We start from the raw sequence: 27453 nt of genomic DNA, 5'->3' as shown, positions 1-27453 counted from the left end.
AGAAACAAAAAATTCGACAAAAAAGTGGACAAATGACAAAAAATGTAGACGAAACGACACAAACGATACACAAAACAGCAAAACAGAAAAAGACAAAAATGCGACAAAAAAAGCACAAGTGAGACAAAAAGGAAACACAAAACGACAAAAACGAGAAACAAAACAACGTGAAACGTGAGACAAATACCAAAAGTCAGTCAAAAACCACAAAAACAAGATGAAATATTACAAAAATGAGACACAAAATGACAAAAGAACAATGAGCAATCTAGTAATTTACTGTTCAGTCTAAACATTTTGTCACGGTCGAGAAATTACTTTGAATTTACAGTTTCACAAATTTACAGTTTGCAGTTAATGTCTTTTCTGCAAATTTCTGTCGGATTGGACCCTTTGGCGGGCCGGTTTTGACCCGCATGTTTGACACCCCTGATATCTCCCCGAGAGAGATAAATCTCAGCCATTTTAAGGTATAAAGGGATTATTTTCATGGACAAAAATATGTAATTTTGATACACCAATGTGAGGTTTTAAATGTTTAATCAGTAAGCAGCGAGTGACTTTAATGTAGCTTCTTAATGATAAATCAGATATTCATCTTATTTAATCATTAGTTCGTTGTTTAGCCCACAGCTTCACTGTTTCGGTTCGCTCTTTCCTCTCCTACAGCATCACTTTTGTCTCCAGCGAGCAGCTTTTGCGTGTGAAAAACTCTGACAAACAGACACAGTTAGCGGAGATTTTAGCAGCTAATAAACGGCGAGATGTTTACTCCAAATAGATTATCATTTCGCTCTGTAGCTGCTGATTACGTATTACAAGGCGGTGGATGATATATATCAGCGTTGCGGCTTGTTTCCGCCGCCTCCAAACATCAGCTCTTGCAGGTTTAACTCAGCATATTCTGTGCGCATCTTTGAAAGTGGAGGCCGCAGTGGGTGATGGAAAGACATGAAGCCTTGAAGCCTTCCTGTTTTCCTAGAAAGCCGCTCTCTCCTCTCTCTCCTTCCCTCTCTCTGTTGTTTTCTTTTTCCATCCCCTGTATTTATTTGTATTGTTTAAAGATGGAAACATCCAGAATCTCTCTGCCTCTCTCGGCCTCACCACACACAGTCGCTCACATGCTGCCTGATAAGAGACATTTTCACCTGCACCTGTATATCTTCACACCTGGTTATAAATAGAAGCAGCTCTCTGCCTTCCGGCAAAAGTGTATGTGCGTGTGCGTGCGCGTGCGCGTGCGCGTGCGTGTGCGTGTGTGTGTGTGTGTGTGTGTGTGTGTGTTTGTGTGAGGGTGGTGGGATAGCCAGCAGAGCAGCAACAGCCTTTATAACAGTATATTTCTCTGAGTAAAGATGGATGAAGAGAGCGGTAGAGAGTGAAGAGAGAAGGATCTTAAAATAGTAGGTGAGATTGAGGCACGGATTACACACACGCACGCACGCACGCACACACGCACACACACATCCAGACTCCATGTCTTGCCCTCCTCGTCGATGATTGGACGCTCCGTTGTGACCTCACGACCCACTCTCCGCCCACCGCTGAACTTCCTCCCTGAGTTCAGCTGGCTCGAGAGCTCGTCATGCTAATGTATGCTGATAAAAGCAAATGGTGTGTGTGTGTGTGTGTGTGTGTGTGTGTGTGTGTGTGTGTGTGCTGATAGCAGGGATGGAGAGGAGTAAAAGGATGGAGAGATGGAGGGTGAGAACTAGAGGAAGAGGTGGTATTTTTAGCAGATTTTTTTATTTTTTTTTTCCCCTGGTGCAATCTGTTCTCTGCAGCTTCCGAGGCTGGAAGGACGAGTTCTTCTCCTTTTTCTCTTCTTTTCACTCCTCTCCATCCTCCTCTTTCTTTTATAATAACTATAATCTGACCTAATCTCACCATCTGCAGCCTTTCCCCTCTGCGTTTCCGGATTCCTTTCCCTTCCCTCCTCGCTTTCTTCGTCGATTTTTTTCCTCCTTTTACGTTGTGTTCATTGACATTTGTAATCTTGATGACACTTAAAATGGCAAGAATATTCATCATTGTTGGCAGATTTAATCATTTTTCAGCTTAATATCTGTATTAATCCAAATTATGTATGTTTGGAAAAAAGTTCAAAGCAGACAATTTGGTTAAGAAATGGAACAAAAATGAAAAATAAATGAATAATCCAGATGATATATGCCAAGTTCTTCCTCCTCCTCTTCCTCGACCAGTCTCTCTGCTTCAGGTTTATAAATAGCGTCTAATTTTATTTTAGATTTCTGTCAGTTTAATTCTGTTGTCTACAAGAAGACACGCCATCTTGAAAAGAACAGACTGAGTGATGGCTTTTATGTCTGAATTCTTTCTTTCGAACGTCGCTGCAGCATCCTGACAAACGTTTACTTACATAAGGTTTTTCACTTGTTGCTATATGAGCATTTATGTAACAGCAAAAAGGTTGAATATTAGCGCTTTAGTAAGTAAATGAGCTGAGGTTAAAGGGAACAAAATGCTTTTGAAAAGGAATTTGTAATCAGTAAAAGTAGCAAGAATGTCGGCGGAGACGTTAATCGGTCAGAAATCAACCAGAATCATGATGTAACAGATCATATTACATCAGTCCACGTGTTTTCCAAGCAAATCTGAGACCAGCTTTCTATGAAAAATGGAGCTTTGCGGTCAGTTTTGTGAACTTTATATCAAATAATCCCGAAAAATGTTTTCAATAGCTTGTGATTCTTATTTTGTCTTGTGGAATTTGTGCCATAAATATCTAAAATTCTCCTACTTCAAACTCAAAATAGATTTTTTTTTCTTTGTGGTTGAACCTGTAGAATTTTCCCCCTCAATTATTGATTTATAAAATGTTAGAAAATAGTGAAAAATCTCCACCAGTGACATCCTCAAGTGTTTCAAGACTCAAAAATATTCAATTTACTGTCATAGCAGCATAAAGAAACCAGGAAATAGACAAATTTTAAGAAGCTGGAATCAGAGAATTTTTACTTTTTCTTACAAAAATCCTCAAACCAGGTAATGAATTGTTAAAATAGTTGATGGTTATTTTAACAGTGGATTGCTAATTGATTGATCGATTAATTGCTGCAGCTCTAATCTTCAGTATTTAAGGAGGCGCTGAAATGGACACCGAGGCTTCTAGTAGTGTTTAAACTAATTAAGGAGGAAAGACGGAATCCATAATTTGACATTTGAACTGTTTTGTGTCTCAACTTCAATCTACAAACTTACATTTCCTTAAAACATACGACCTTTTCAATCTATTCTACAAGCACACTACTTATAAGCATTTATGGAGCTGCTTTAGCTGCCACTTCAGCTTCTTTTACTGATTCCTCTTCACTTCTTTGCTGCCACGTTTACAGCTCAGAAGAATCAAAAGACAGTTTACATGCCGAGGCTTCATTGTTTGAGCAGAAAGGCCCGGTTTCTTTAGCGACACACTCTTTTGTACAAGTGAGTCTGCAGCCGCATTATCTGCCACTCCAGCTTCTTTCACTGCTTCAGCCTTAATTAACTTGAGCTTCAGTTCCTTTGGGAGCTTCAAACTTCAATTATTACTGCCTTTAAAAACGATTATTTTAAGACAGATAGGAGTTTCCACTTCCTTTGCTGGTTTTATTCAACCTTTATATTGTGCACGTGCATCTACAAAAGGTCTTATCCATCATTTTATAAACCACTTCTGCTGTCTTACCTTAAATTTTACGTTCTTCACTTGCAACTACTAAAAGCTCTAAGTTATATAAAAATATTTCAAGAACACTTTCTACACTGTAATTTAATATTTGAGGAGATGCTTAAACTGTCAGTTTACATTTTATCAGTGCTTCTACTTCTTCTGCAACTTTATTTGCTCTGAAATCTTTAATTTTATAGCCTAGCCCTGCTAGACCCATGTTCTGAAGGCACAAGGGTCTAGGGACGCTCGACAGGGAGGGAGGCGGGCTAAAAGGTTGTCTATCAAATCACTCTGCAGCAGTTGGGTATATATACAATACAATATACAATAATATACAACCAATCAGCGCAACAAATAGGCTCCTAGAGCGCCCGAAATCAGAGGATGCGGGAGTTCGGTGAAGCCTTATTTATACAGTCAATGGGTGAAGCTCAAATATATTACAGACATGTTAACAGAAAGATTATTCAGAGTCGGTGCTAATGGAGCTCAACGACTGTTGTCGTTTTTGTTGTCGACCCTGGCAGAGAATTAAATTCGTTGCCGTGGGTTGTCTAGCGCGGCTAGGCTAGTTGTTTCCGGTTGTTTCTGTCAGAATCGTTGCGCCTCTGTCGTCACTTAGTTACGCCCGCCTTCTGACTCTACACTTCATGGTGATTGGTCCGGCCAGTTTTAGGAGAATCCAGCCTTGAGCCTTATGGAGGGTAACTAGACCCACCCTGGCAGAGATTTAAATTCGTTGCCGTAGGTTGTCTAACGCAGCTAGGATATTAATTTTATGGAATTTTGCAAAAACATCAGTAAATAAATTAGCCTGTTTTGTGTTTGTTGTTGTTATCTTTCTTTTTGTGTTAGCCCCACTAATGTTGGTACAAAGAGTGTGGATCTGAGTGGGGCTGCAACTAATGACGCGTTGACTAATCGTCCGAGCACGACACGTCATCAAAAGCGGAAGTGAGCGCGCAATGCAACAGAAATCAGCTTCCAACCGGAGCGCGGAACACGGACGGACATCGGCGCTGCATCGTGCATGTATTATGTATGCACGATGCAGCGCGGACATCCACGATCTATCGTAAACACAGATGTCAGCGTTTACTATACAGCTGTATCTAAATGCGGACATCCCGTTTTGATGACGTATCGTGCTCAGATGATTAGTCCTCACGTCGTTAGTTGCAGCCCAAGATCTGAGGTGGACTTTCTCTGCCATAACTAGTATAGAAAGTAGTTTTAACATAGAAAAAGCATTTTCTTTGATAAAAATGTTATATTTGGAGAAAATAATTGTAGCAGGTACTTCTGTATGGGTGTCTACTTTGTGTTATATGTCTTGTATGTGGTATTTTCTTTGATAATTAAGTTGAAACAAAAAAAAACCTCGTGCAACACTTGAGTAACCACCTGAATTTCTACTTCATCTTCTTCAGAAAATAGTTTTTCATTTTTGGAATTTCAGTGGACTTTTTTGCCACAGTTGTGTTCATTTTTGTCTTTTTTTTTACATCACGTTCTGTAGTTGGGTTTTTTCATGCTCTGTCTCCACTGTCTGCTGGTCCTTTTTTATGTCTGTGTCAAATGTGAATCTTATTCTCGTCCGTCGTCCATCGGGTCCAGAGTGCGTCTGTCTCCACGACGATAAACTCTCGACTGTTGTTATGCCTCATCACCCTGCGTGCGTGCGTGTGTCCGTCCTAGACAGATGGATGATGTATTATGTAAAACAAAGTGATCCCAGTAATGGCCTGTTTAGCTGCCCCCCCCCCCCACTCCTCTCCGATCAACACCACCGAAAACACACACACACGGCTACACAAAGACGCACACTTCCACACACCGAGTCCCTAGACAGCCTGTCTGTAATCGAACTCTGGAGAGGCTCAGCAGTAACCACATGTACAACGCACCCCGGAGAGGGATGCGGGCAGAGTGAAAAGAAAAAGGCAAACTAGGACAGGAGCGCTGAGAGAAGGAGTGTGTGTGGGAGTGAGAGTGGAGGTGGTTCTCTTGTCTTAAGGTTACCCTCGGAAAGCATTTATCTTTCTGCCGAGATGGAGAGAGGAAGTGAGCGACTGGTTGGACGGCGCTGGCTGAGGAGGAGTATTTTAATATGCTGTCCTTCGTTTTTAGTGCCCACACATGGGAGTATAAATAGCATGTACGTATGCATGGGCCCGCAGTAGGTAGGTGTGGGGTGTTTGTGAGGAAGACGGAGGGAGGAGGGGGGGGGAGATAAAGGAAGATGAGAGGCCGTTGAATGATTAAACATCCTCAGCAGCATGATGCAAATGATCCGTATTTGCACAAAGCGTGTCAGGGGAAAAAAAATCGGATCTGCAGCTGAATGTAGCTGAAAAATACATGAAAATTTCACATTGATTTCTGCTCATAAACTCGTTTCTCGACAGCTTCGGGAGCCAACGACAATGAGGAGCGAGTGTTCCGGGAGAGGATCGGTCCTCGCCGGCGGCAGGGCGCCGTCAGGAGACGCGTCCATCAGGTCAACGGACACAAGTTCATGGCCACCTACCTGAGACAGCCGACCTACTGCTCACATTGCAGAGATTTTATCTGGTAGGCGACGCACAAGCACATCTGTCCAACTTTACCCGCCGCTATGTTTCATTAAAGCAACCTTGACTTGTTTTCTGTGTGATCCGATAGGGGTGTGCTGGGGAAGCAGGGATACCAGTGTCAGGGTGAGTACCTTTCTCCGGCCGATTCCAGTTTCTCAAGTAACACTGAGAGTCGTTTATTATTTAGGAACGAGAACGCAAGAGGGATTACATGTTAGCGAGTGAGTGACAGCTGTGATTTGGTTGCAAGTCATCACCCAGGGCCACATATTTACTGTCCAAAAAGAGCACATAATGTCATGAACTTTGCTTTAGAGTGCTTTTTCCTCTGTGAGTGCACATTAGGAGTAGGCTGATCATTGGCCTGGCTGATTATCAGACGAAATATTCACAATTTAGCTGATTTCTGATGAGATAAGTTAATTTAGAAATGTGCTCAAGCAGCACCCCCTCTGCAGCTCTTTCTAATTGGTCACATGCCACGAGTAACAGCCACTTGAAAGTGAAGGATAAATGTTGGAAAGTATTTGAAAATGTGCAAAACATAAAGTTTTTTGTTGGAGTTTGTGCAATTCTGTATTTTAACACCAACTGTAAATGAACATGAGCTCCCAATATTGTTTTTTGATCAGTATTGGCCCTAAAAAAATGCAAAAGCAAACAAACAAGTCAAATTTTACTTCACGCACATGTTTAGATCTTGCTTCTCACCAAGGTTTACTCTCATATTGGACAATTCTGCAGGAAAAATGATGCACGTTCAGTTGAAATGCTCAGTGCAGATGCAGGAAATTGCGCTGTTTATGTAGCACTGGAAAAGGTGACGGTGTGGTTACTGGAAATCAGGCGAATCAGCCTTAACCGTGTCTATGTAAATGTCATGCTTCCACTGTTTACCTTGCATTTGACTCTGAGTATTAAAAACCGCTTTGCAGAAGTAACTAGACAATTCCCGCATACGGAAATCGTGGGAGGGGCTCGGGCCGTCCACCCGTCGGGCCGTCCACCCGTCGGGCCATCTGAAATGTGTGTTCACATCCTATGCATCACCTGGGGGCTAAGCCCCCCTCTCCTTTAAACCGAGTGACGCCTCTGTTACACTCTACCACATTGCCTGAGAGGGTTTTTTTTGTTTGTTTGTTGCTTAAGACAGGGGTTTTTTGGAGACTTCTGTATGAGAAACCATAAATCCCACCCAGAGAGGTTTTTGTTAGCTGTGAAATGAAATGTGTGTTCACATCCTATCCATCACCTGGGTGCTAATCCCCCCTCTCCTTTAAACCTAGTGACGCCTCTGTGACACTTCACATCTCCTGAAAGGGTTTTTTTGTTTGTTTGTTGCTGAAGACAGGGTTTTTTTGGATGCTTCTGTATGAGAAACCATAAATCTCACCATCACAATATATCCATGGCTGAAAACAAGAGCTTTTTTTTTTTAAGACTAAATGAAGTGTGTAGGTGAAATTATGTATGGAAAAGCATAAATCCCAGCATCACAATATATATATACATGCCTGAAAAGACGAGATTTGGGTGTTTTTAAGACAAAAATGAAGTGTGTAGGTGAAATTCTGACGAAGCACTTCATAAAACATGACTTAGAGAAAAAATGGAAGATCGGCAGGAAAAAAAATCACAACCGGGATTTGAACCCCGGGCGCTCGCACCAAAGCCGAGCTTCCACTCCATTCACCTATCAGTGACTGATACTGGCAAGCGTATCTTGCCCCATTTGAAGTGTTAGTTTTACTTCCTGGTTCTCAGCACGGCGCGATGTCGCGTTATGGCGGTAATTACAGAATAAGCGTTAATCCCAGCTGAAAAGTGACATAACCGTGAGCGAGAGGAAGCCTGTGGCTAACCAGAAATGTAATTATTTTCCAGATATTGTGAGAAATGACCGAGCCGCGGCGATTTGAAAAACACTCTCCCTCCATGAGCCAGATGATTCAGTTTGCATGGGCACCTATCGAGAGAACGGTGCGACTTTGCTGTAAACTGCTGCCTGTCATTTCACTTCAGAAAGAGCTACGTCTTCAAACTTGGATTCATTTGAATCCCAGGAAAATTGTCTACAATCTGACCAAATTTAATTCTCCTAATACTTGTCGTTTGGTCGTGAGAGCGATTCAATCGTGAAAGTTTCAGGCGGATTTTGCATCTCTACTCCACTCTGCGGAGTCACATGACACACTCTAAAGAGAGCAGATTTTGAGAATTTTCACTTTTTTGAGGACTCACTGAGCAAAAACTGTAAATGTCAGCATGACATAAAATACATCCCTGCGTAGACAAGAAAAATCACTACGTTTTGATGGTTAAATGACGTTTCTAGGTGAAAGTATGGCGAAGCAGTGGCGTTGTGAAAACAGGTGAGTCTTCAGTCTGAGTGATTCAGTAATCCCATTCATGTGTATGTGGAAAATCAATGCAGTTTTTTGCTCATAACTCTGGCAAATATGAATGAATGTCTTAGAAAAGTCATAGCCATCGATTCCCGATAAAACCGCACGAGCCGATATATAATTTGTGTGTGATTTGTCAAAGGCCTAGGCGAAATACGGAGCCAAAGTTTAGGCGGAAGAAGATTAATAAAATAAAATAAACTCCGCGGGAGAGCAATAGGGTCTCTGGCATTTCATGCCCGAGCCCCTAATAAGAAGCCCAGAGAGAGAGCAATAGGGCCTCTGGCATTTCATGCCCGAGCCCCTAATAAGAAGCCCGGCGGGAGAGCAATAGGGCCTCTGGCATTTCATGCCCGAGCCCCTAATAAGAAGCCCCACGGGAGAGCAATAGGGCCTCTGGCATTTCATGCCCGAGCCCCTAATAAGAAGCCCCACGGGAGAGCAATAGGGCCTCTGGCATTTCATGCCCGAGCCCCTAATAATAAGAAGCCCCGCGGGAGAGCAATAGGGCCTCTGGCATTTCATGCCCGAGCCCCTAATTAGGCCTTTGATAAGCCTTTAAATGCATTCATCTGTTACTCCAACTGCACTTCCTGTATCGTATTTCATTGTCCCACCAGCAGCACAGCTCTCCATGCAGGCCTTCTTTCAGTCTGCTAACAAATAATCTCGCCTGGTTTAAATATTTAACTGTGACGAAGATTTTCTGATAACTTCAACCGACCAAGCGCTTTTAGTCGCCTGAAGGCTTTTGTGCACAGCAGGTGCTTCAGCTGCACCTGCTTTAATTAATGCGTCTGTCTGCGGGCTGCGTAGCGGCTCACATTTCCCTCCTGTTTTCTGTGGAAAACTCCAAACCGAAGCGTATTTTTACACTTCTGGTCTATTTTTTTCTGTGCCAAAAACTCGGATGACCTTCTCAGCAGCAGTGCACCTGAACACATCCTGTGTAGACGGAGACGGAGCACCGGAGCGGCTTGTTTATTTCTGCTGATGTGCTATTTTCACCGCGCAGTCTGTGCAGACACAGTGTTACTGTAATCACACCGTAGTAGCTGGATATTGTAAAAAAACGGGGAATTTTGACAAATTGGCACTGAAAGTTTGACAGAATTGTCCAATATTAATGTGATTGCACAACCTCTGTGATAGCGGCAATATATAAAAAAAAACTTAAATATCTCTGCTAAATTTTGAAATTAAGCTTCAGCTCATATTTAAAGGTGCAGCTGAGACATTTAATAGGACTTAGATAATGACAGAAGGCCAGGGATTTAATTGACTTTGCACTTTTTTCTATCTACATAAGCATTTCTACTCAACAGAGCATCAATCTTATGTTCTTTTTTTATTCAATTTAGCCTCCAAACACATTTTTGTGTACTTCTGATTGTCACCTTTAATGTTTTTTATCTGTAAGGCTGCAAATGCACTAAACTCCGGTAGAAATAGTCATGTACCCACATTCTTTTTGGGCTTTTGTAGATATATTTTTACACTGTGATGCGGGTCAGTCGCATCTGGCTGATGTTAGAGCCTTTAATAAGGCCAGAACTGGCACCAACGCTAAACCAGAAGCATCACTGGGTCCAACAGTATTATAGCTGTTTAAGATACTCCTTAAGATACTAGAAACATAAGGATCATTAGGAGAAAAGCTGCCGGAATGACACAAGAAATTTGAGCAACAACAACAGACAGTAAAATAACAAATAAACTAATCTACATCTGAGAATTGTGCACAAGAAATGCTGCAAGTGTAAGAAGTATAAGAAGTGCTGTGTAAAAGCAAGTGTAAACAAAGTACTGTTAAAAAAAAGACATAAATTTGCTTAAACCAGGTTAATAAATTAGAATATTCTTTAGGCTACAATGTTGTAAATGAGGTTAACTACTGTGTATGTATTGGGTATTGCACTAGTAGTGGCATGAGTCCTTAATGATTTTCCGGTTTATTGTTCATGATAACATTAACGTTATCGTAGCGTTGCAGATTTTTTTGTCCTTATGCCATTAAAACGCTACAGTCCAGATGAGTTTAACGAGATTTGTGAATTTTTTTTTTTTTAGTTTGCACGTGCGTCGTCCACAAGCGCTGCCATGAGCTCATCATCACCAAGTGTGCCGGGATGAAGAAGCAGGAGGACACACCTGAGGAGGTACAAACGGCTGCACACACGCAGAAATTAGCGTGTTTAAAAAGCTCACATTCACGTGCCTTCTTTAATATTTATTATGAGGTTATGAGCACTTGATAATGGATCATACACGCATGAAAACAGTGAATCGTGTAGCAGCAGCTGAATATAAACAGAGATCCACCATTCAGATTGTTGGTGAATAAATCTGCACTGCGTACTAACACTTGAGCCACATGCATTATTCCTGCGATAATGCGACTCTGACCTCTTTGCAACACCTCCTCTGTGTGTGTGTGTGTGTGTGTGTGTGTGTGTCTCCCTCTGTAGGTGGGTTCACAGCGGTTCAGTGTTAATATGCCCCATAAGTTCAGTATCCACAACTACAAGGTCCCAACCTTCTGTGACCACTGCGGCTCCCTGCTGTGGGGCCTCATGAGGCAGGGCCTGCAGTGCAAAGGTGAGTTCATGTACGGTGGCGAAATTACAGCGTCAACACACAGGGAACAAAGCAGCGTTACATCAGTGGGTAGTGTACAGTGAGCACAGAGCAGCATGTCTAAGCTAAAGGTTGTAAGCAGAAATCCCAAAAGACACGTTAAATAACTGATTAAAAGCGCTTTAATTCACAATGACAGGAGAAATAACATTTATATTTAAGTTGTTTCATCATAAATTTGTGTCAGATAGCTTTTAGTCCTGCTTGTTTCTTTAGGTTATTTCATTCCTGTTAATGAATTTTTTGATATTATGAAATAGGTCATTTGAGAACAAGACAAAATCCTCCACATCTTCCTCAGTTTGCTTCAAAACATAATCTGTTATTGTCATGGTAGTTAAATAATGTTACGGCTGAAACAATTAGTCGGTTATTCATTTAATTAAGTACCAGAAAATGAATCGGATACTTGTGGTAACTGTTAAATTAAGAAAGATTAAACGTAAAAATTGCTAGTGTCAGGACAAGAAAGGTATTTTTTTTTCAGAAATTTTACAGACAGAGTGATTAATTTGTAAAATATTTAACAGTTTAACAGACAGAACATAAATAATAAATAGCTGCATCCCTACTGAAACACTCATCTGTAGTACAATTTACAGATGACGTACTTTGATGTGTGCGATTTGTGTTTTTGAGGTTTCACACATGAAAGAAGTCTCATATTTTACATATTTGCAGACAGACTTCTGAAATAAAACCCCATGACTCAATAGATTATTGATGGACGTTGTTTGAATCAGAAAATCAGGGTCCACTGATCTTTTGCCATACATTTGTGTTTGTTTTCAGTGTGTAAGATGAATGTGCACAGGCGATGTGAGACCAATGTAGCTCCTAACTGCGGCGTGGACGCCCGAGGAATCGCCAAGGTCCTGTCTGACCTGGGAGTCACACCCGACAAGATCTCAAGCACGGCACAACGCAGGAGGAAGGTAACCGAGTGCACATTAAGCCCGCCGCTGTCGTATGTTTTCACATTAACGGCTTGGAGCGTTTAAATGCAGGGCCGTACTTGTTGAATGTTTCTCAAAATTGTTGGTCGGTTCCTTTTTTTTTTTTCAAGCATCTGAATCACGAAACCCGCTCGTGGATTTGAAAGACATGTTGCCAAAATTACACGATTTATCACAGAGGAAGAATTGTTGCATTTTTAACTTTCCGACAGTGACTTTGCAGCAAAAAAAATAAAGTTTTGTGATTAAAATTCGCACACTGTTTGGCTAAACTGCAGGCTGTGTTTTTACAGGACAGATAGGAGACAAGAATAGAAACAAATTAAAGTGTAAGAGGTAAATTATCTGTAGTATGCCATTGTTTACAGTATGAATAACACCCGTAGGCATTTGGAAACACTTGTTCTGCATGTTGAATACAGATAATTGCGATTTTTGTAAAATAATTCAAAATAATAAATAGTTAAGGAATTTATCTTTTTTTTTAATGATTTATGAGTTATACTTCACATTAGACATTTTTAGCTCGCTCTTCTTCTAGTCATGGTTGTCCTGGTTGTACAAATGCAACAAATGCAAAAAAAATAACAGCGGCAACAGCAAGATATGAAAACCTGTTGTTGCTTTGACAGGCTGGAGTAATAACATGTAAACATTTTTGAAGAAATAGTGAGAAATTTCTGCGTAGCTGGTTAGCTTAGCATAGCATCTACTCTACAAAAAAGCACGGAGGAAACATTTAATCAGGCTCTGTTGAGAGATAATAAAATTAATTTACCAGCCCCTCTAAAGCTTGTTTGCCCAACCCGTACAAAAATGTGTTAGACTGTTTCTTGGCCAGGTTCTGCTTCCTCCTGGAGGTTTCTCGTCAACATGGCAGGCGAGCAGCAGGAGCATAAAAATAGTGTGTTAATTACTGAGCTATAGAGGTGCTGGTAGGTCAGAGCCAGGATCGCTGTTTTCCCCCGTTTCCAGTGTTGGTGCTACGCTGAGCTAACCATCTGTTAGCATTATTCCTATATGAGCACTGCACTGATCTTTACTCACATTTTCAGTCACATTTTTACTCACTTTGGGCTCATTTTTCAGCACAACCATGTGAGTAGAGAGCATTTTAAAAGATGTCTTTTGTGCAGTATGACAGTTTTTTATTGCCATAAATTTGTTTTTAAAGTTAAATTTCTTTGATTGTCTATTTTATATACTTTTTTTAGACTTCAGTTAGCTTGTGCAACATTTTGAAGTGCCTACAGGTGTTACCAATGCTTTAGTTTAAATACATTCTTATTGATGTACCTTACTTTAGTACTGACATCTTGAATTTGTAAAAATCAGTCAACCCCAGTTAGAAAATCTACCAGATTCTGTTCAAGTTAAAGAAAATAATGAATGATGAAAAAGAAAATGATGCAGCAGATTGGAAATTTTCAATTTAAAACAAGAAAACTCTACTTATTCACTAACAATTATAAAAAAAAAATTTAATTGGATTTATGAAGGAGCTGTTCTGTTGAAATCACCAGTTGCATCTGAAAACAACCTGAAGTTCAGATGAAAAGTCTCACATTTTTTTGTCACATGAGTTGACTTTTGGCGTTTTTAAAAAAGGAGACGGGCAGATTAAAGTGATTTTGGTTCAAATAAAAGCACGATGTTACGCTGAGATTTGATTAAGTTTCCCATCATCCCCCATGATTCAATTAAGACGAAAAGACGGAACGATGAAAATACAACGATTGTTTCAGTTTTTACCATATCAGATACAGAAAAAATGAAAGTGAAATTTTGGCATTTTTTTCAATGAAGTCAAGCCTTTCAAACCCACTGGTGAATTTAAGTATTCTATGACACTAATTTGCAATAATAATAGTAACTTTATCTGTATATAACACCTTTCAGATGAACATTCACAAAGTGCTTTGACAGATAGAACATAGAAAATGACCAAAACATACAGAATGGATAGCTAATTAAGAGCTGGTTAAATGACATCATCACATCGGGGGGTTAACAGAGAAGCTGAAGAGAAAATAAAAGATAGCAAAAGATTAAGATCAGGAGGTTAGGAAGAGGGACGACAAGCAGTGAAAATTTTAAAAGGGATCAAAAGGCAGAGAGTGCTAAAAGAGGATTAAAAGAGAACTTCACTGACAGGCGAGTCTATAAAAGTGGATTTTAAGAAGTGATTTATAGACCTTCCTGTAAATGCAGACTTTTCTTCAAATTTCTCAATTGTTCCAAATATCATGAGACACAGAAGACTCTCATCAAATGTTGACACAGGTTGTGTTGTTCTAACCTTGACTTGTAAACTTAAAGTGATTTTATTCTCAGTTTCAGCCTTAGATTGAATAAATTTCTTGACATCACAGATGGTTAGTTTAAGAACCGTTGAAAAGTTTGATATCTTCTGTTATTACAATTTCAGGCTCTGATAAATGGTGTAATTATGGTGATTTTTTTTCAATTATATTTGATCAGTATTCTTTGCTTTTTTAAAAACATTTTTTGTTTAACCCTCCTGTTGTCCTCATTTACAGGTACCAAAAAAATTATTGTTTCCTTGTCTAAAAAATTCCAAAAATTCACCAAAAATTTCTGAAAATTTGCAAAACCTTCAGGAAGAAAACTCCAATAACTCCTTAAAAGTTTTATTTAAAAAAATCCAACAAATTTGGCAAGAAAATTCTTGTCAATATTTTCAAAAAAATGTAAAAATCTTCCAAAAAAATCCTAAAAATGTCTGAAGTAATTGCATATCAGTAAAACTTCTAATATTTTCTTTAAGAAACATTTCTAACATTTCTTTTTTTTTCACCAAAAAATCTTCAAAAATTTCCCAAAGAAGTTGAAAATGTGGACATCAAAGTTTCACAGTGAAAATATATATTTTTTCCACATTTTCAAACTTTAAAATGAGTCAATTTTGACCTGCAGGATGACACGAGGGCTAATAAGTATGTAATATTATGCATTGGTATTTAATGTATACAAGTGACAGTGAATGCATCATTTGGCATGAGAGCGCTAGTAATGAATGTATTGGAAGAAATACTGGGTGATTTATGTTTTAGCTTCAGCAGTTGAGTTCAGAACTGTAGCTTTAGATAACTTCCATGCTGGTGTTTCATTGGGAGTATTTTTGGGGGGTTTTATTTGGTGTTACACAGATTGTGTGTTCAAAGATGTCGTGGGATCCACATGAACCAGTCGAGCTGAGCCTAGAAAAGGAATGGAGGGCTGTAAGTGAGGTGCTCAAAGGGACACGAGGGTTCTGATCTCATGTTTGAGGGATTCTGCGAATATACCAGTGCAGGAGGATATCGGGTTATATTTTAGTTTTCTGTGACTCTGTAGGCTGCTCAAAGTGCTCTGTTTCTGTTCGAGGTTTGTTCTGTGTTTCTGCGCGTACTGACTGAACCGTCACATGTGTCCGCTATCTGACTCATGATTCAAGTTAGAAGCATTTTAAGGCTAAAGTAAGCATCGTGTCTGCTCCCTCCTCTCTCTGCAGTTGACTCCAGGGCAGGACCCTCCCCAGTCTCCTCCTGAGCTCTCTCAGACCGAGAACAGCTTCAGCCAGCCAGCTGTCCCCACCTCCCCGTCACAGCAGGGTAACGCCACACACACAGCAGAAGAAAACACAGATTCCACAACATTTCAAAGCCCTTTAGAGATGTTTTTCTTCATAGCAGCGTGTGGTATTAATGTGTTAATTTTACCAGCGAGAGCTAGTAATTTGATTTCAGTAAAAATATTGTTGCTCCTTTTAAAGTACTTCAATGTGTTATTGTTTTCCTAGATACAAGGCTAAACTTGAATTATCCCCCACCGCCCACCACCATTTGCTCGTCACAGTTAGTCATCGTAATATCACACTTTGCAAGCTGAGGAATTAAAAAAAAAAAGTTAACTTTCCCTCTGTGGAAACGCTCCCATTCTTGTTCCAATCGAGCCAAAACTATGATGACAGCAACAGCGGTCACTGCTGTTATTTAATCTCTCCAGTCTGAGATAATGTAACTGAGTCATCCTGGACTTTAACAGAGGATGCGATCATCATTTTTTAAAAGTTTATCGAAAAGTATTTGGAAACAAATGAGTAATGTGCTTAAAAAGCTTCTCTGTTTCGTGCATAATGAGCCGATCGCTGACAGGAGAAAAAGGCAGTCGGCCTGTTTTCGCTGATGTCTGATCTGCTTTTCCGACGACACCCACAGACTTGGCAGAGTTGGATCGCCTGCAGGACGCGCTGTCGCTCGACCAGCAGGGACCTCAGCACTCCTCCTCCTCTGCCTCCTCCTCCTCCTCCACCACCTCCTCTTCCTCCTCCTCCTCCTCCTCGGCGGGCAGGGAGAACGGACAGAGCCAGAGGAGGACCCTCAAGGACTTCAACTTTATCAAGGTTCTCGGCAAAGGCAGCTTCGGCAAGGTGCGGCGGCTCAGAGGAGGCGTTTTGAGGGGGATGTTTATTTGTTTACTGCTCATTGTGTTTATAATTAAACTGGTTTTTGATTAACACCCTGCTCACCAGGGTTCCCATTGTTCAGAACAGCAGAAGGAAGGCAACATCACCAGAATAGACCAATTCACATGCAAATTACGTTACATTCAGGAAGCTGTTTGGACATATTTCATTTTCAATTCTCCACTACATGCAACATAAAGGCGTACAGGGGGTCGCTTGTAATGACTAACCCACCTGACTCTGCTTTTAGCTGTGTTACAGCTCATTGTGTTCATTTAATGGCCTGCAGATTTACTGGTTTGTCCCAGCCTCGCTACTCTCATCAGCACAATTCCCAACAGCAGGCAGCAATAAAACTTTTACAAGCCGACTGTAGGTTATCAGCCCAGCACCACATGGTGAGTTAGAGGGACTAGATGGTGAGCATAGTGGAGCGTTTAGCAGCCAAAGAGCTTTTTTATATCCCTCATAAGCTGGTGGAAACCAAAAACGGAGCTAAAAGATGCTGAATATTCGTGTTATGTTTGTCAACACGGCTCACAAGGTAATGCTAATGTTGCCTCATATCTTCTGGATGTCATCTGTATAAAATATATAAAGAATAAAACTACATAAAGAATCTATTATTGATGCTTTACAGTGGGCCAATTTCAATCGTCCTGTTATATTTTTTAATAAGAGCTGAAACATTGCGACCACTCACAGATGAAGGATGATGAATGTTGAGTATCTTGAAGTAACTTGCATTTATTAAACAGTAAATGACCAGACAGTTCTCGTAGTTACCACCTTGGATGTGGGAGAATCGGGTGTGGTAAAGTCCTGAGCGGCTTTGGCAGGGCTGTACGTAACGGCGAGACGGCTGCTTGGCCTTTCTCCAAAACAACAAGGATTACAGGGTGCAGCCTGTTAGAAGCAGCAGGTATCTCCCGACAGTGACAGACTCTGACCTGGCGACCTGGTGTACTGGAACGTGCCCACGGTGGCACAAGTCCTGAAAGCTTACGGGACTTCAGGGATCTGCCGGTAGTGTTGGTGCCAGAAAACCCCAGAGCACTTTCAGTAACAACATATCAAGCAGAGGTGGTCATAATGCTTTGGCTCATCGGTATAAACAAAGAGCAGAAGCTTCAAGAATTTTCAAGTCGTTGTCAGGGGTCAGTAGAGAGATGAAAGCAGGATTTGGTTCTACAATAATTCAGAGTTCTCATTCAGCTGAGGGATGTGATATAAAATGTCTAATTATAAAAATATCTTGTGCTACAGAAAGCTCCACTTCATCCACAGAATGTAAACACGAAAAATGAAAACTACATTTTGTCAGGATAGAATGATTATTACTATTGTGGCCGATAGTTGACATTTTTCAGATTATCGATATCTGTATTTTTAGTGACCGATTACTGACAGATTAAATGCTCGACTTCAGGTCTGATGCAGCCTCCTCTCTCTGTGGTCTCACAAATGTCTCTTAAACGGCTAAAACTTAACAAGAAGCAAGCCATTGCCACAAACCAGGAAATTAGCTTCTCTCATGTTGGCTAAGGCTAACAGCTAGCGGCTAGATGAGAAGGCTGCCACAGATTTACTTGAAACAGAGTGTGGAGAACAATATTTGATAATACTTCAAGATGTGGACCTTCGTGGGCGATAAAAGTGACAGAACAGTGAAAGATTGAGAAAATGGAGAAGAACTGCAGGAGGCTAATTAATCTCAGTCTATCCCACATAAACAGAGGAGATAGTTTAATTGCTCTTATTTCTAATTCAGTTATAGTCACCCTTAGTAATGAAGAAGTCTAGTTATGAACGGCCGGTCCTCTGCTATCACATGCTGTTAAAACATCACATTTAATATCTATCAGTTCCAAATATGAGTTATCGGCCTTTCTTGATCGTACTTTGTGCAAACACGTGGTTTAATGCTGTCTGTCTCTTCTCCAGGTGATGCTGGCGGAGCTGAAGGGGACAGAGGACGTTTACGCCGTCAAAGTTTTAAAGAAGGACGTGATCCTACAGGACGACGACGTCGACTGCACAATGACAGAGAAGCGAATCCTGGCCCTCGCCCGCCGACACCCCTACCTCACCCAGCTCTACTGCTGCTTCCAGACACGGGTAGGACCCCGACACAAACAGATTTAATGCTCCATGTTTGTTTGTTTTTTTCTGTCTTATGGTCTTTTTCTGTCTCTGTCTCTTGCTGTCTGCAGGACCGTTTGTTCTTTGTAATGGAATATGTGAACGGAGGAGATCTGATGTTCCAGATCCAGCGATCTAGGAAGTTTGACGAGGCTCGCTCTCGTTTCTACGCAGCCGAAGTCACCTCAGCCCTCATGTTCCTGCATCGTAACGGAGTCATCTACAGGTAAACTCACCTATTTAGCCCGCTTGTGTTCATGTTTTGCAGCCAAGGATACACTAAAATGTCTTTTTAAAAAAAAGGATAGAAACATTTGATAAACCAGGATTGAAGAAAAAAATGATTCTAATAATTTGGATGAAGTGATTGTCAGGGGAAATCATAGATGGTTCTGCTACCAGGAATGCACCAGATGGCTTTACTTGCATTACGTGGTGGTTCTCACAGGTTTTTTTTTTTTTTTTTAACGTTGCATGCTAACTTCTCCCAAACTGTTATGGAAGGCAGATGGTGCCAATTCTCCTTGTCTGTCTGCGTTTTTCCCTCCCAGGGATCTGAAGCTGGATAACATCCTTCTGGATGCAGAGGGACACTGTAAGCTGGCAGACTTCGGTATGTGCAAAGAAGGCATCATGAACGGCGTGACCACCACCACCTTCTGTGGCACACCGGACTACATCGCTCCTGAGGTGAGCTGCAGGAGGTCTTCATAGGCCCATAGTACCCTTTTATTTATATATTTTGGCTGCATTATTTTAGGTAACTAATTTCATTACTCAGGTATTGCATTTAAGTAAGGTACTGAGATGATGATATTTTAGTTAGAAGACCTCTAAGACTGGTTAAAAACCGATGGAGCTGAGGCTACGATATCCAAACCCTCTCAGTCAGTTAACCTTCTGATCCTCAAGCAGTTTCTGGGTCAATATATAACTGCGGGACTTTTTGTAACGTAGTTGAAAGGTATCATAGTCGACATTTTTTGCTGTTTTCAGGCCTAAAATCAACATGGCCGCCAATAACCAAACACTGCATTGGCATTTTTAGAGAAAGATTCTTCTAAATATTACATATACAATTGAGTAAAATTGAGATTAAAAGTTATTTATAAAGATATTGTAGTAAACCTGTTGACTGCTTGATATTAAATAACTCAGAAAGCCTTGGAGTCTTGTCAGTCTTTTCTTCAGGAGGAAATGACATCATGTGGAGCAGGTCATGTGATTTGAAATTAACACACTTCCTTGAGAGGTGTTGCTGTAACGGGGAACTCAGTGGAAAGTGATGTCTTGGACACAGATACAGTTTGTTGTTTTCCATGTAAAATTTTATATATGTCCAAAAAAGAAAGGATTATTAGAAAGTTGTTATCCTCTGTTTTTGCACTTTCAGGCTCTCATTAACCATAAAAATGTACAATATGTTAATATATATCTCATTTTAATACTTTGTATCTCTAGTTTTCAATCCAGACTTTCTTTAAAGGATTTATAGCCTAGTTGTAGATCACTGATTTCTCTCAGATGTGGAAAAAGAAAACATTTTACAGCTGTCGACACAGGCTGTGTTGTTCTGCCCTTGATTTGGAAACTGATTTCCATGTGTACGACTGATTCTTCTTTGTGAATTTACATTTTGAAAGTCTGTATTTCACAGGGAAATACTGTGCACACACAGTGGACATAAATCTGCTCATTGTGGGTAGTTTGCAAATTTGCTTTTCCAGAATACTAATCCACAAAACTGGACAACTGGGTGACACAGAATAACTATAAACAATTTTATCTGAAGCGTTTCAGAGAATTTGGTCGAAACATAATGACTTTTATTAATGTTTTCTGTGTCCTTTCTCCTTGTCTTTCCTTTTTTTCTTTTTCACTAATCCTTTCTACTCTGATTACTTTAGCTTTTTGCGATGATTGATTGCATATTATGCATTGTTTCTTTTCATATGTACCTTTTTAATGTCCTTTTTAGCATCCTCTTCCATTCGCAATTATGTAATTGTCATTTCAAGTGCATGTTTGATGTCCACTGTGGAGAATGATGTAGATGTATGAGCAGTTTAGCACTACAGATCTGTTTGAGATTCCTTTGCTGAAGGACGTTTCTCAGCTTAGATCTCAGATTCAGACATGTAAGCATGAGGAGGATCTTAGTGGTTTGGGGTTGACTTTGCTCCAGTGTGTAGTTAATGTGAGACTGGACATCTCCTGCAGTTACACTGTTCAAACAGATTTTCTTTGCATATTCATAAGTTCCTCATTTTTCTTTTGGACAGGAATAAATGCGTTTCCAACTAGTTAATTGAGCTTCTTTGTAATAAAAAAGACATCAAACATAAATTATTATTCAAGGCAGAGTGTTTTTTGTCTCTTAAAACATGTCTGGAGGGGACCTTTCTGTAATTAATTTCAGTTCTTCTTGCACCTCTGCCACTGGTGACATTTAAAAAGGCTTCTCTGTTAGCTGTTATTTAGCGCTTGCTTTCTCTGCACCTCCTAAAAATGTTAAAACACAAGACATTAGATGCATTCTGTATCTGAGTGTTTTCTAATGGACGTGCGATGCAGAATGTCCCACGTAAGCCGTCCTCCATGTCGAACCGTGTCTTGCTTTTCCATTCAGATCCTGCAGGAGCTGGAGTACGGGGCCTCTGTGGACTGGTGGGCTCTGGGGGTGCTGATGTACGAGATGATGGCCGGACAGCCTCCGTTCGAAGCCGACAACGAAGACGACTTGTTCGAGTCGATTCTCCATGACGACGTCCTCTATCCTGTGTGGCTCAGCAAAGAGGCCGTTTCAATCCTTCGAGCGGTACGTGTCGCCTCCTCCACCTTGTCCAACGTTCTCTTTATTTGATTAGCAGTGTTTGAAGAGCTATTCAGTTCTCGTGCACTGATTCCTGCTGGTGCTTAAAGCCGTCCTGGGCAAATTGAAGGATGCTTTAAATTTACTGTAATTCAGTAGCTTATGTTCCAGTCAGAGAATCTGCTGTTAAAAAAATCGAGTTGTGTCGGTTTTTGTTCATACAAATGTGGTTGGAAAGTGGCTGTTTTTAAACATCTTGAGGTTGATTTTTCTTTTCTGATTCTACAGAAAAACCCCAGAAGGTCCTTTGAAAACATTTAATGCTGCTTTGAAAGTATTTATAGAAACCTCAGACTCTTCTAACTGTGTAGATTTGAAAATATTCCATCTGGTGCATGATATACAGATTTTCTTGCAACTCTATTTTCTATCCAAGCAGCTAGAAATGACAAACTGTGTGTCTTTGTTCTGGTTGCACAACAACAACAAAAAATCATGTTTTTTAGTTTTAAAATAGTAAAATAGACATTAATATTTGCAGAAAGAAGTGATCATTTGATTGCAATTGTACAAATTAAGCAAGGAAAGATTTCACGTCTGGCCACTATTTTGTTTTTTATTAGAAAAGAAAGTCACACGTGGGGGAAAAAAAGTGTTAAAAATATTTTTTTGTGGAGCTGTGGATGGAATATTTATTGACTTTCAGGATTTTTGTAGTCACGGCTCCAGACATACTGAAGCCTGTCACTGTTATTACATAATCTCTTCATTGTAATTATTTGAGATGACCACAATCATTTTTCAGGACGATTAGAGCTGTTTCCATTCAGTTATATAAAAATAGCTGCATGACGCTAATAGAAATGTCATGTTATGATTTGCATGATGTTTTTCACCATTTGCACCCCCTTCTATAGTTCAGTGGCACCTCAAGGCGTTTCAGTGAGCATTTATTGACATTACCGCCGTGGATGCACATGTATACATAAACTATATGTAAAAGATGTATGTAGTGACCCTGAAATTATCCATTGCTATGCAGACTACAGTTCTGAAGCTGGTCTTAAGCCTGAAATCTGGCATTTGGCTGTCGCCATCTTGGTCTTTTAAAACCTGAAGCAATGAGCGAGCGGTAAATCTGACTGGACAACCCGAGGGCAATATTCACGGCAATACTGTAGCTGCCCTGTTTTACTTGAATTCGGATCATAATGTACAAGCATAACATCTTATTGTATTCAGAAAGTTATAAAACTAGCAATTGAGGCCATAATCTTTTTAGAAAAAAGGTTTCCTGAGCTAGCAAATCAAGTGAGAAGTGGTGCTGTTTTCTCATAGACTTCTATACAAGCTGAGTTCAGATCTATCGCCCCCTGCTGACTCTTAGAGAGAATGCAGGTTTAGTGCAGTCACTCGTTTTTAAGACAGTTTTTCAGACCATCTTTGCCATATTGACAAAGTCAGTCACCACAGTACCAATCAAATGAAATAGGATAGCCCAAGACCTTTGAGGAAGCAAATTGTTGGTTTTGAAGCAAATATTTGGCAGGAGAACTCATTTGCAGCAAAGATTTGTCAGTAAAAGGCGCTCATACCACTAATGTATGAATAATGGAGCCATAAATGAACCATAAAAGACAATTAAATCGTTAATAGCAATTATATATTCTTCATCAGGGCCCTTTGGCTTTGGAACGACCTGCCTGAGGAGATAAGGCTGGCCAAATCAGTAAATTCTTTTAAATCACTTCTTAAAACCCGCTTTTATGGACTCGCCTTCCAGTGAAGTTCTCTTTTTTTTCTCTTTTATCACTGTATTCTACCTATCAAAACACTTTGTGAATGTTCTTCAGAAAGGTGCTATACAAATTAAAGTTATTATTAATATTATTATTACTACAATTATTTGTGTTTCATGATCAGCACTTTTAGAACAGCAGAAAGTTTTATGTCTGCAAATGTGGGGTTTGGTTGCATCTGTTGTTGGAGCAGCAGGTGAAACTAGTTCTGTCTTTGAGAACTTAAAAGCTAACTTTCAGGAAAATGCAGCATAGTTTCAACCTAGACGGCTTCATTTTGAAATAGAAATAAAATGCCTGTGACCTCTAAAAGTTAAGTCTGAAAAAAGGCACTTCATAGAAGATATTCAAGCTGCCATCATAGTCCTGGTGCTCCTTTGCTCATCGTTGTCATGTCGAGGTGTTCAATTGCACGTTTCTGTGACTCTGAGAAGACTACAAAAGTCAGACAAAATGATTAAAGTATCAACACACAATACCAAACACACAGAAGAACAAAAGTGACACAGCTTCCCGTCACAGTCGGAAACACCAACTCTCTGCTGACCGGTTTCATCTCTCTGCCGCTCCGTCTCTTTGTTTGTACCGTCCACAGAGCCATTAATGCCTCGACTCTATTATTAGCACTGAAATGGTTTTTGCCCAACCCCTCCTTCTGTTTCTGTCCTCGCCATTTTATGGATGAAACCGCAGCCGAGCGTCTTGAGGGAGCCGGCTTCAGACGAGTATAATTTCAAATCAAATTTATGCGTTTTTTTGGTGTGCAGTTCATGACAAAGAATCCGGCCAAGCGTCTGGGCTGCGTGGTGAGCCAGGGCTGCGAGGAGGCCATCAAGACCCACTCCTTCTTCAGAGAGATCGACTGGATCCTGCTGGAGCAGAGGAAAGTCAAACCACCCTTTAAACCTCGGATTGTAAGAAACACACGTACAACACCACACATCCCTCCAAAAAAAAAAAACATTTTACATCCCGCAGAGGCTTGACCAGTGACAAAAGTTGTGCATAGAGCAGAGTGACAAATTGACAGTCTTGTTCCCTTTTCTTTGATCTGAAATGTACATGAATTAAAGCAGGACTGCGTAACTTTCCTGAACAGCAGCCGTTTTGACAACTTGAAAGAAAGTCACATGATTTTATTATTGATGTAAAAGAGTAGATAAAGTCAGCAAACCAGCATCACTTTGTACAGCAACATTTTTTGTTCTAGTCACATTTTAATGACTTTACGTTTTACACTGCAATAGTAATTCCTGCACCTCGATGGCTAGCAGTAGAGAAAGCTGAAAAATATTTTTTGTGCTGTGTACCAAAGTGTTAATTCCATAAATAAGGATTAAAGAAACAAAACATGAAAGAAAGAAAACACAAATTGAATTTCTTTTAATATTTATTTAACAGCAAATGGAAAAATCTGTCTACAAAGTGACTACAGGTGCCAGCAAAGCTGAAAAACCAGGGGCCTCTGCATATTATAGATATTATTATTATTATTATTAGAATAATAATAACTATTATAGATGATACAACTTACATTTTTCATTTGTTCCCATTCTTGTCCACTTTCTGCTCCGTGCAAAATCCACCAAATTTCGATGGATTTTGGTTGATTTTTTTCTGAATGTTCGAAAGAAAATAGAACTTTTACAGATATATATATGGAATCACTTTAGATATTTATAGGATTTTTTTGTGGATTTTTTTTTCATTTTTTTAAAATTATTTACAATTTTTAATTGTTTTTTTCTTTTTTGCCAAATTTTGGGATTTTTCTTTTTGTTAAAACTTTTAAGGGAAACTTTTAAGGAATTATTGAAATTTTATTCCTGAAGATTTTTACAAATTTTTACAAATGTGGGAATTTTTTCTCCTGAATTTTTGGATTTTTTCAGACAAGGGTACAGTATTTTTTGGTGCTCGTAAATGAAGACAACAGGAGGGTTAACAAAAATACAATCACATAAAAACGGCAGTATGTCTAATCGGGCAGAAGAGGTCGCTATCATTTCATTTTCACGGCACTGGATCGTGTAGTTTCTTCCTCCGACATCATTTCCTCGTTCTGTTTGTGCAGAAAACCAAGCGAGACGTGAATAACTTCGACCAGGACTTCACCAAGGAGGACCCCGTGCTGACGCCCACGGACGAGGCCATCATCCGACAGATCAACCAGGAGGAGTTCAAGGACTTCTCCTACTGCGCCCCCGAGGAGACGCACACCTAAGACACACACACACACACACACACACACACACACTGATCCAGCAACACTACACCCGGCATGCACGTACGCACACACACTCAGTAGAACCGTAACTCCTTTTACAAAACACACACACACCGAGTCACTCCTTTACTTTGAAGCTATTGGTTGTTGTTACTTTTTGGAATATTATTTACTTGCATTGTGTTGTTCTTGTTGCCTGGGTTTTATTATAAATATGAATATGGATATGAATATGAATATGCACACCTGCACATGCGCTCACAACACACACGCACATGCAAACACTACAACCTTCACATGCTCTCTCACACACACACACACACACAGCTACAAGCTCACTGCACATGCTCAGACTACCAGACACACACACACACACTGACACTGCTTCTCTCCCCGGCACCTTTCTACATGTGGACTGTGGGTGCTGGGTGCAGAGGCCTGTAAATAGCCTGTGTTGAGTGGCTGTATTGTGTTTGGTATCGTCTGCTAGTAAAGGAGCGTCGTGGCGCATGGACAAGCAACCCTACCTGTGTTATTACTGTCCTTATCATGGACCAGTTAGGGCCAAAACTCCCTTTGTGCAATACCCTGACTGTATATATATTTTATGATTTGTTTGTTCATGTGTTTTTTTGTTTTTTTTTTCTCTCCTCGAAATGTGTTTCCATTCGGTTACGGTATGACTGAAATATCGCTCTCGCTGTCCGACACGCTCACCCTCTCTGTCCTCCTGCGTGCGTAAAAGTGAATGTCGACATTTTACAGGCTATTGAACTAATTATGTGGAGCAGAGTGTTACAGGCGACCTGTGTAGCAGCGGGAAGAAAAAAAAGAAAAAAGCCCGATTTCCAGCCATTTCATCCATCTGTTCGTTTTTTCGATCCCGCGTCCTGTCCGTCCCGCAGTTGTGAATGTGCCGGCCCGTTGGCGTCTTTCTTTTTTTTTTTTTAAATCTTTAAATCGTGAATGTACATTTTTGTGCGTGTGAATGTGTGATATCCCCCCTACTCTTCCCTGTCGTGTGTGACTTTCTGTTTCTGTAGCTACCATCAGTGTTTTCAGCCTCATTCCTTACTTCCCCGCCTCCAGCAGCCGTCTCACTCAGCCAAAACCACTTGCTTTTCAGACTTTTTTTTCAAGAATGGCTTTTCTTTATTATTGCTCTCGCTCTTTTTTATTATTATTATTATTATTATTATTATTATTGTAAAGTGTATCTGGAGGAAACCTTTGTGTATAATACTATAGCTATACTATTATAGGTCTGTTACAGCCGGGTGATAAGAAATGTGGAGAACCAGCAGCTGAATTACCTCTCATTTCAAACACACACACACACACACACACCAAACACCACATACAGACTCTGTCCTTCGCCTCCTCCTCCTCCTCTTTCTTCTTCCTTCTTCTCACTGTTTCTTTCTTGCAAACAAACACACTCATGCACACACGGAGAAGGACTGTGGTTTTGCGTGTACTGTACAGCGATTGAGAAGGCGAGCTGGTTTGCTCTCTGTGCAGTAGAGTCGGTGTGTAGTGAAGCTTTGTGCACCCAGGGGTAGGGCTGTTCCTGGTCACACTATCTTACTCTGTGCCAAAATGTAGTGCAACAGCCGGGCTAGTCCTGTCTGGTCTGATTCCAATAAAACACTGAGCTGTCTACATCAATCCCAGACTCCTCTTTCTCTTCTTTCCGTCTATTTTTCTGTCTTTTGTGTGTGTGCTTTTATTGATTCTGCTGCTGTGAAGAGGCAAGCA

General features: G+C 40.4%; 1 protein-coding gene across 1 annotated transcript in view; it reads left to right on the top strand.

The window, feature by feature from the left end:
• prkcea (protein kinase C, epsilon a) overlaps positions 1–27363 on the top strand; it is a 52274-nt gene extending 24911 nt beyond the window's left edge. Inside the window, exons 3-15 of the mRNA XM_022189850.2 lie at positions 6082–6247; positions 6338–6372; positions 10725–10813; positions 11123–11252; positions 12084–12226; positions 15762–15861; positions 16468–16679; positions 18660–18833; positions 18929–19083; positions 19409–19547; positions 21487–21675; positions 24236–24382; positions 25543–27363. Coding sequence (XP_022045542.1) covers positions 6082–6247; positions 6338–6372; positions 10725–10813; positions 11123–11252; positions 12084–12226; positions 15762–15861; positions 16468–16679; positions 18660–18833; positions 18929–19083; positions 19409–19547; positions 21487–21675; positions 24236–24382; positions 25543–25692 — 1829 coding nt within the window. The 3' untranslated portion in view covers positions 25693–27363. The remainder of the gene's footprint in view (positions 1–6081; positions 6248–6337; positions 6373–10724; positions 10814–11122; positions 11253–12083; positions 12227–15761; positions 15862–16467; positions 16680–18659; positions 18834–18928; positions 19084–19408; positions 19548–21486; positions 21676–24235; positions 24383–25542) is intronic.
• Positions 27364–27453: the final 90 nt, after the last annotated feature.

Source organism: Acanthochromis polyacanthus, chromosome 19 (genome assembly GCF_021347895.1).
Source record: "Acanthochromis polyacanthus isolate Apoly-LR-REF ecotype Palm Island chromosome 19, KAUST_Apoly_ChrSc, whole genome shotgun sequence".
Lineage (NCBI taxonomy): Eukaryota > Metazoa > Chordata > Actinopteri > Pomacentridae > Acanthochromis > Acanthochromis polyacanthus.
The sequence above is the reverse complement of the archived record's forward strand: the minus strand, read 5'-3'. Positions and strand labels throughout refer to the sequence as shown.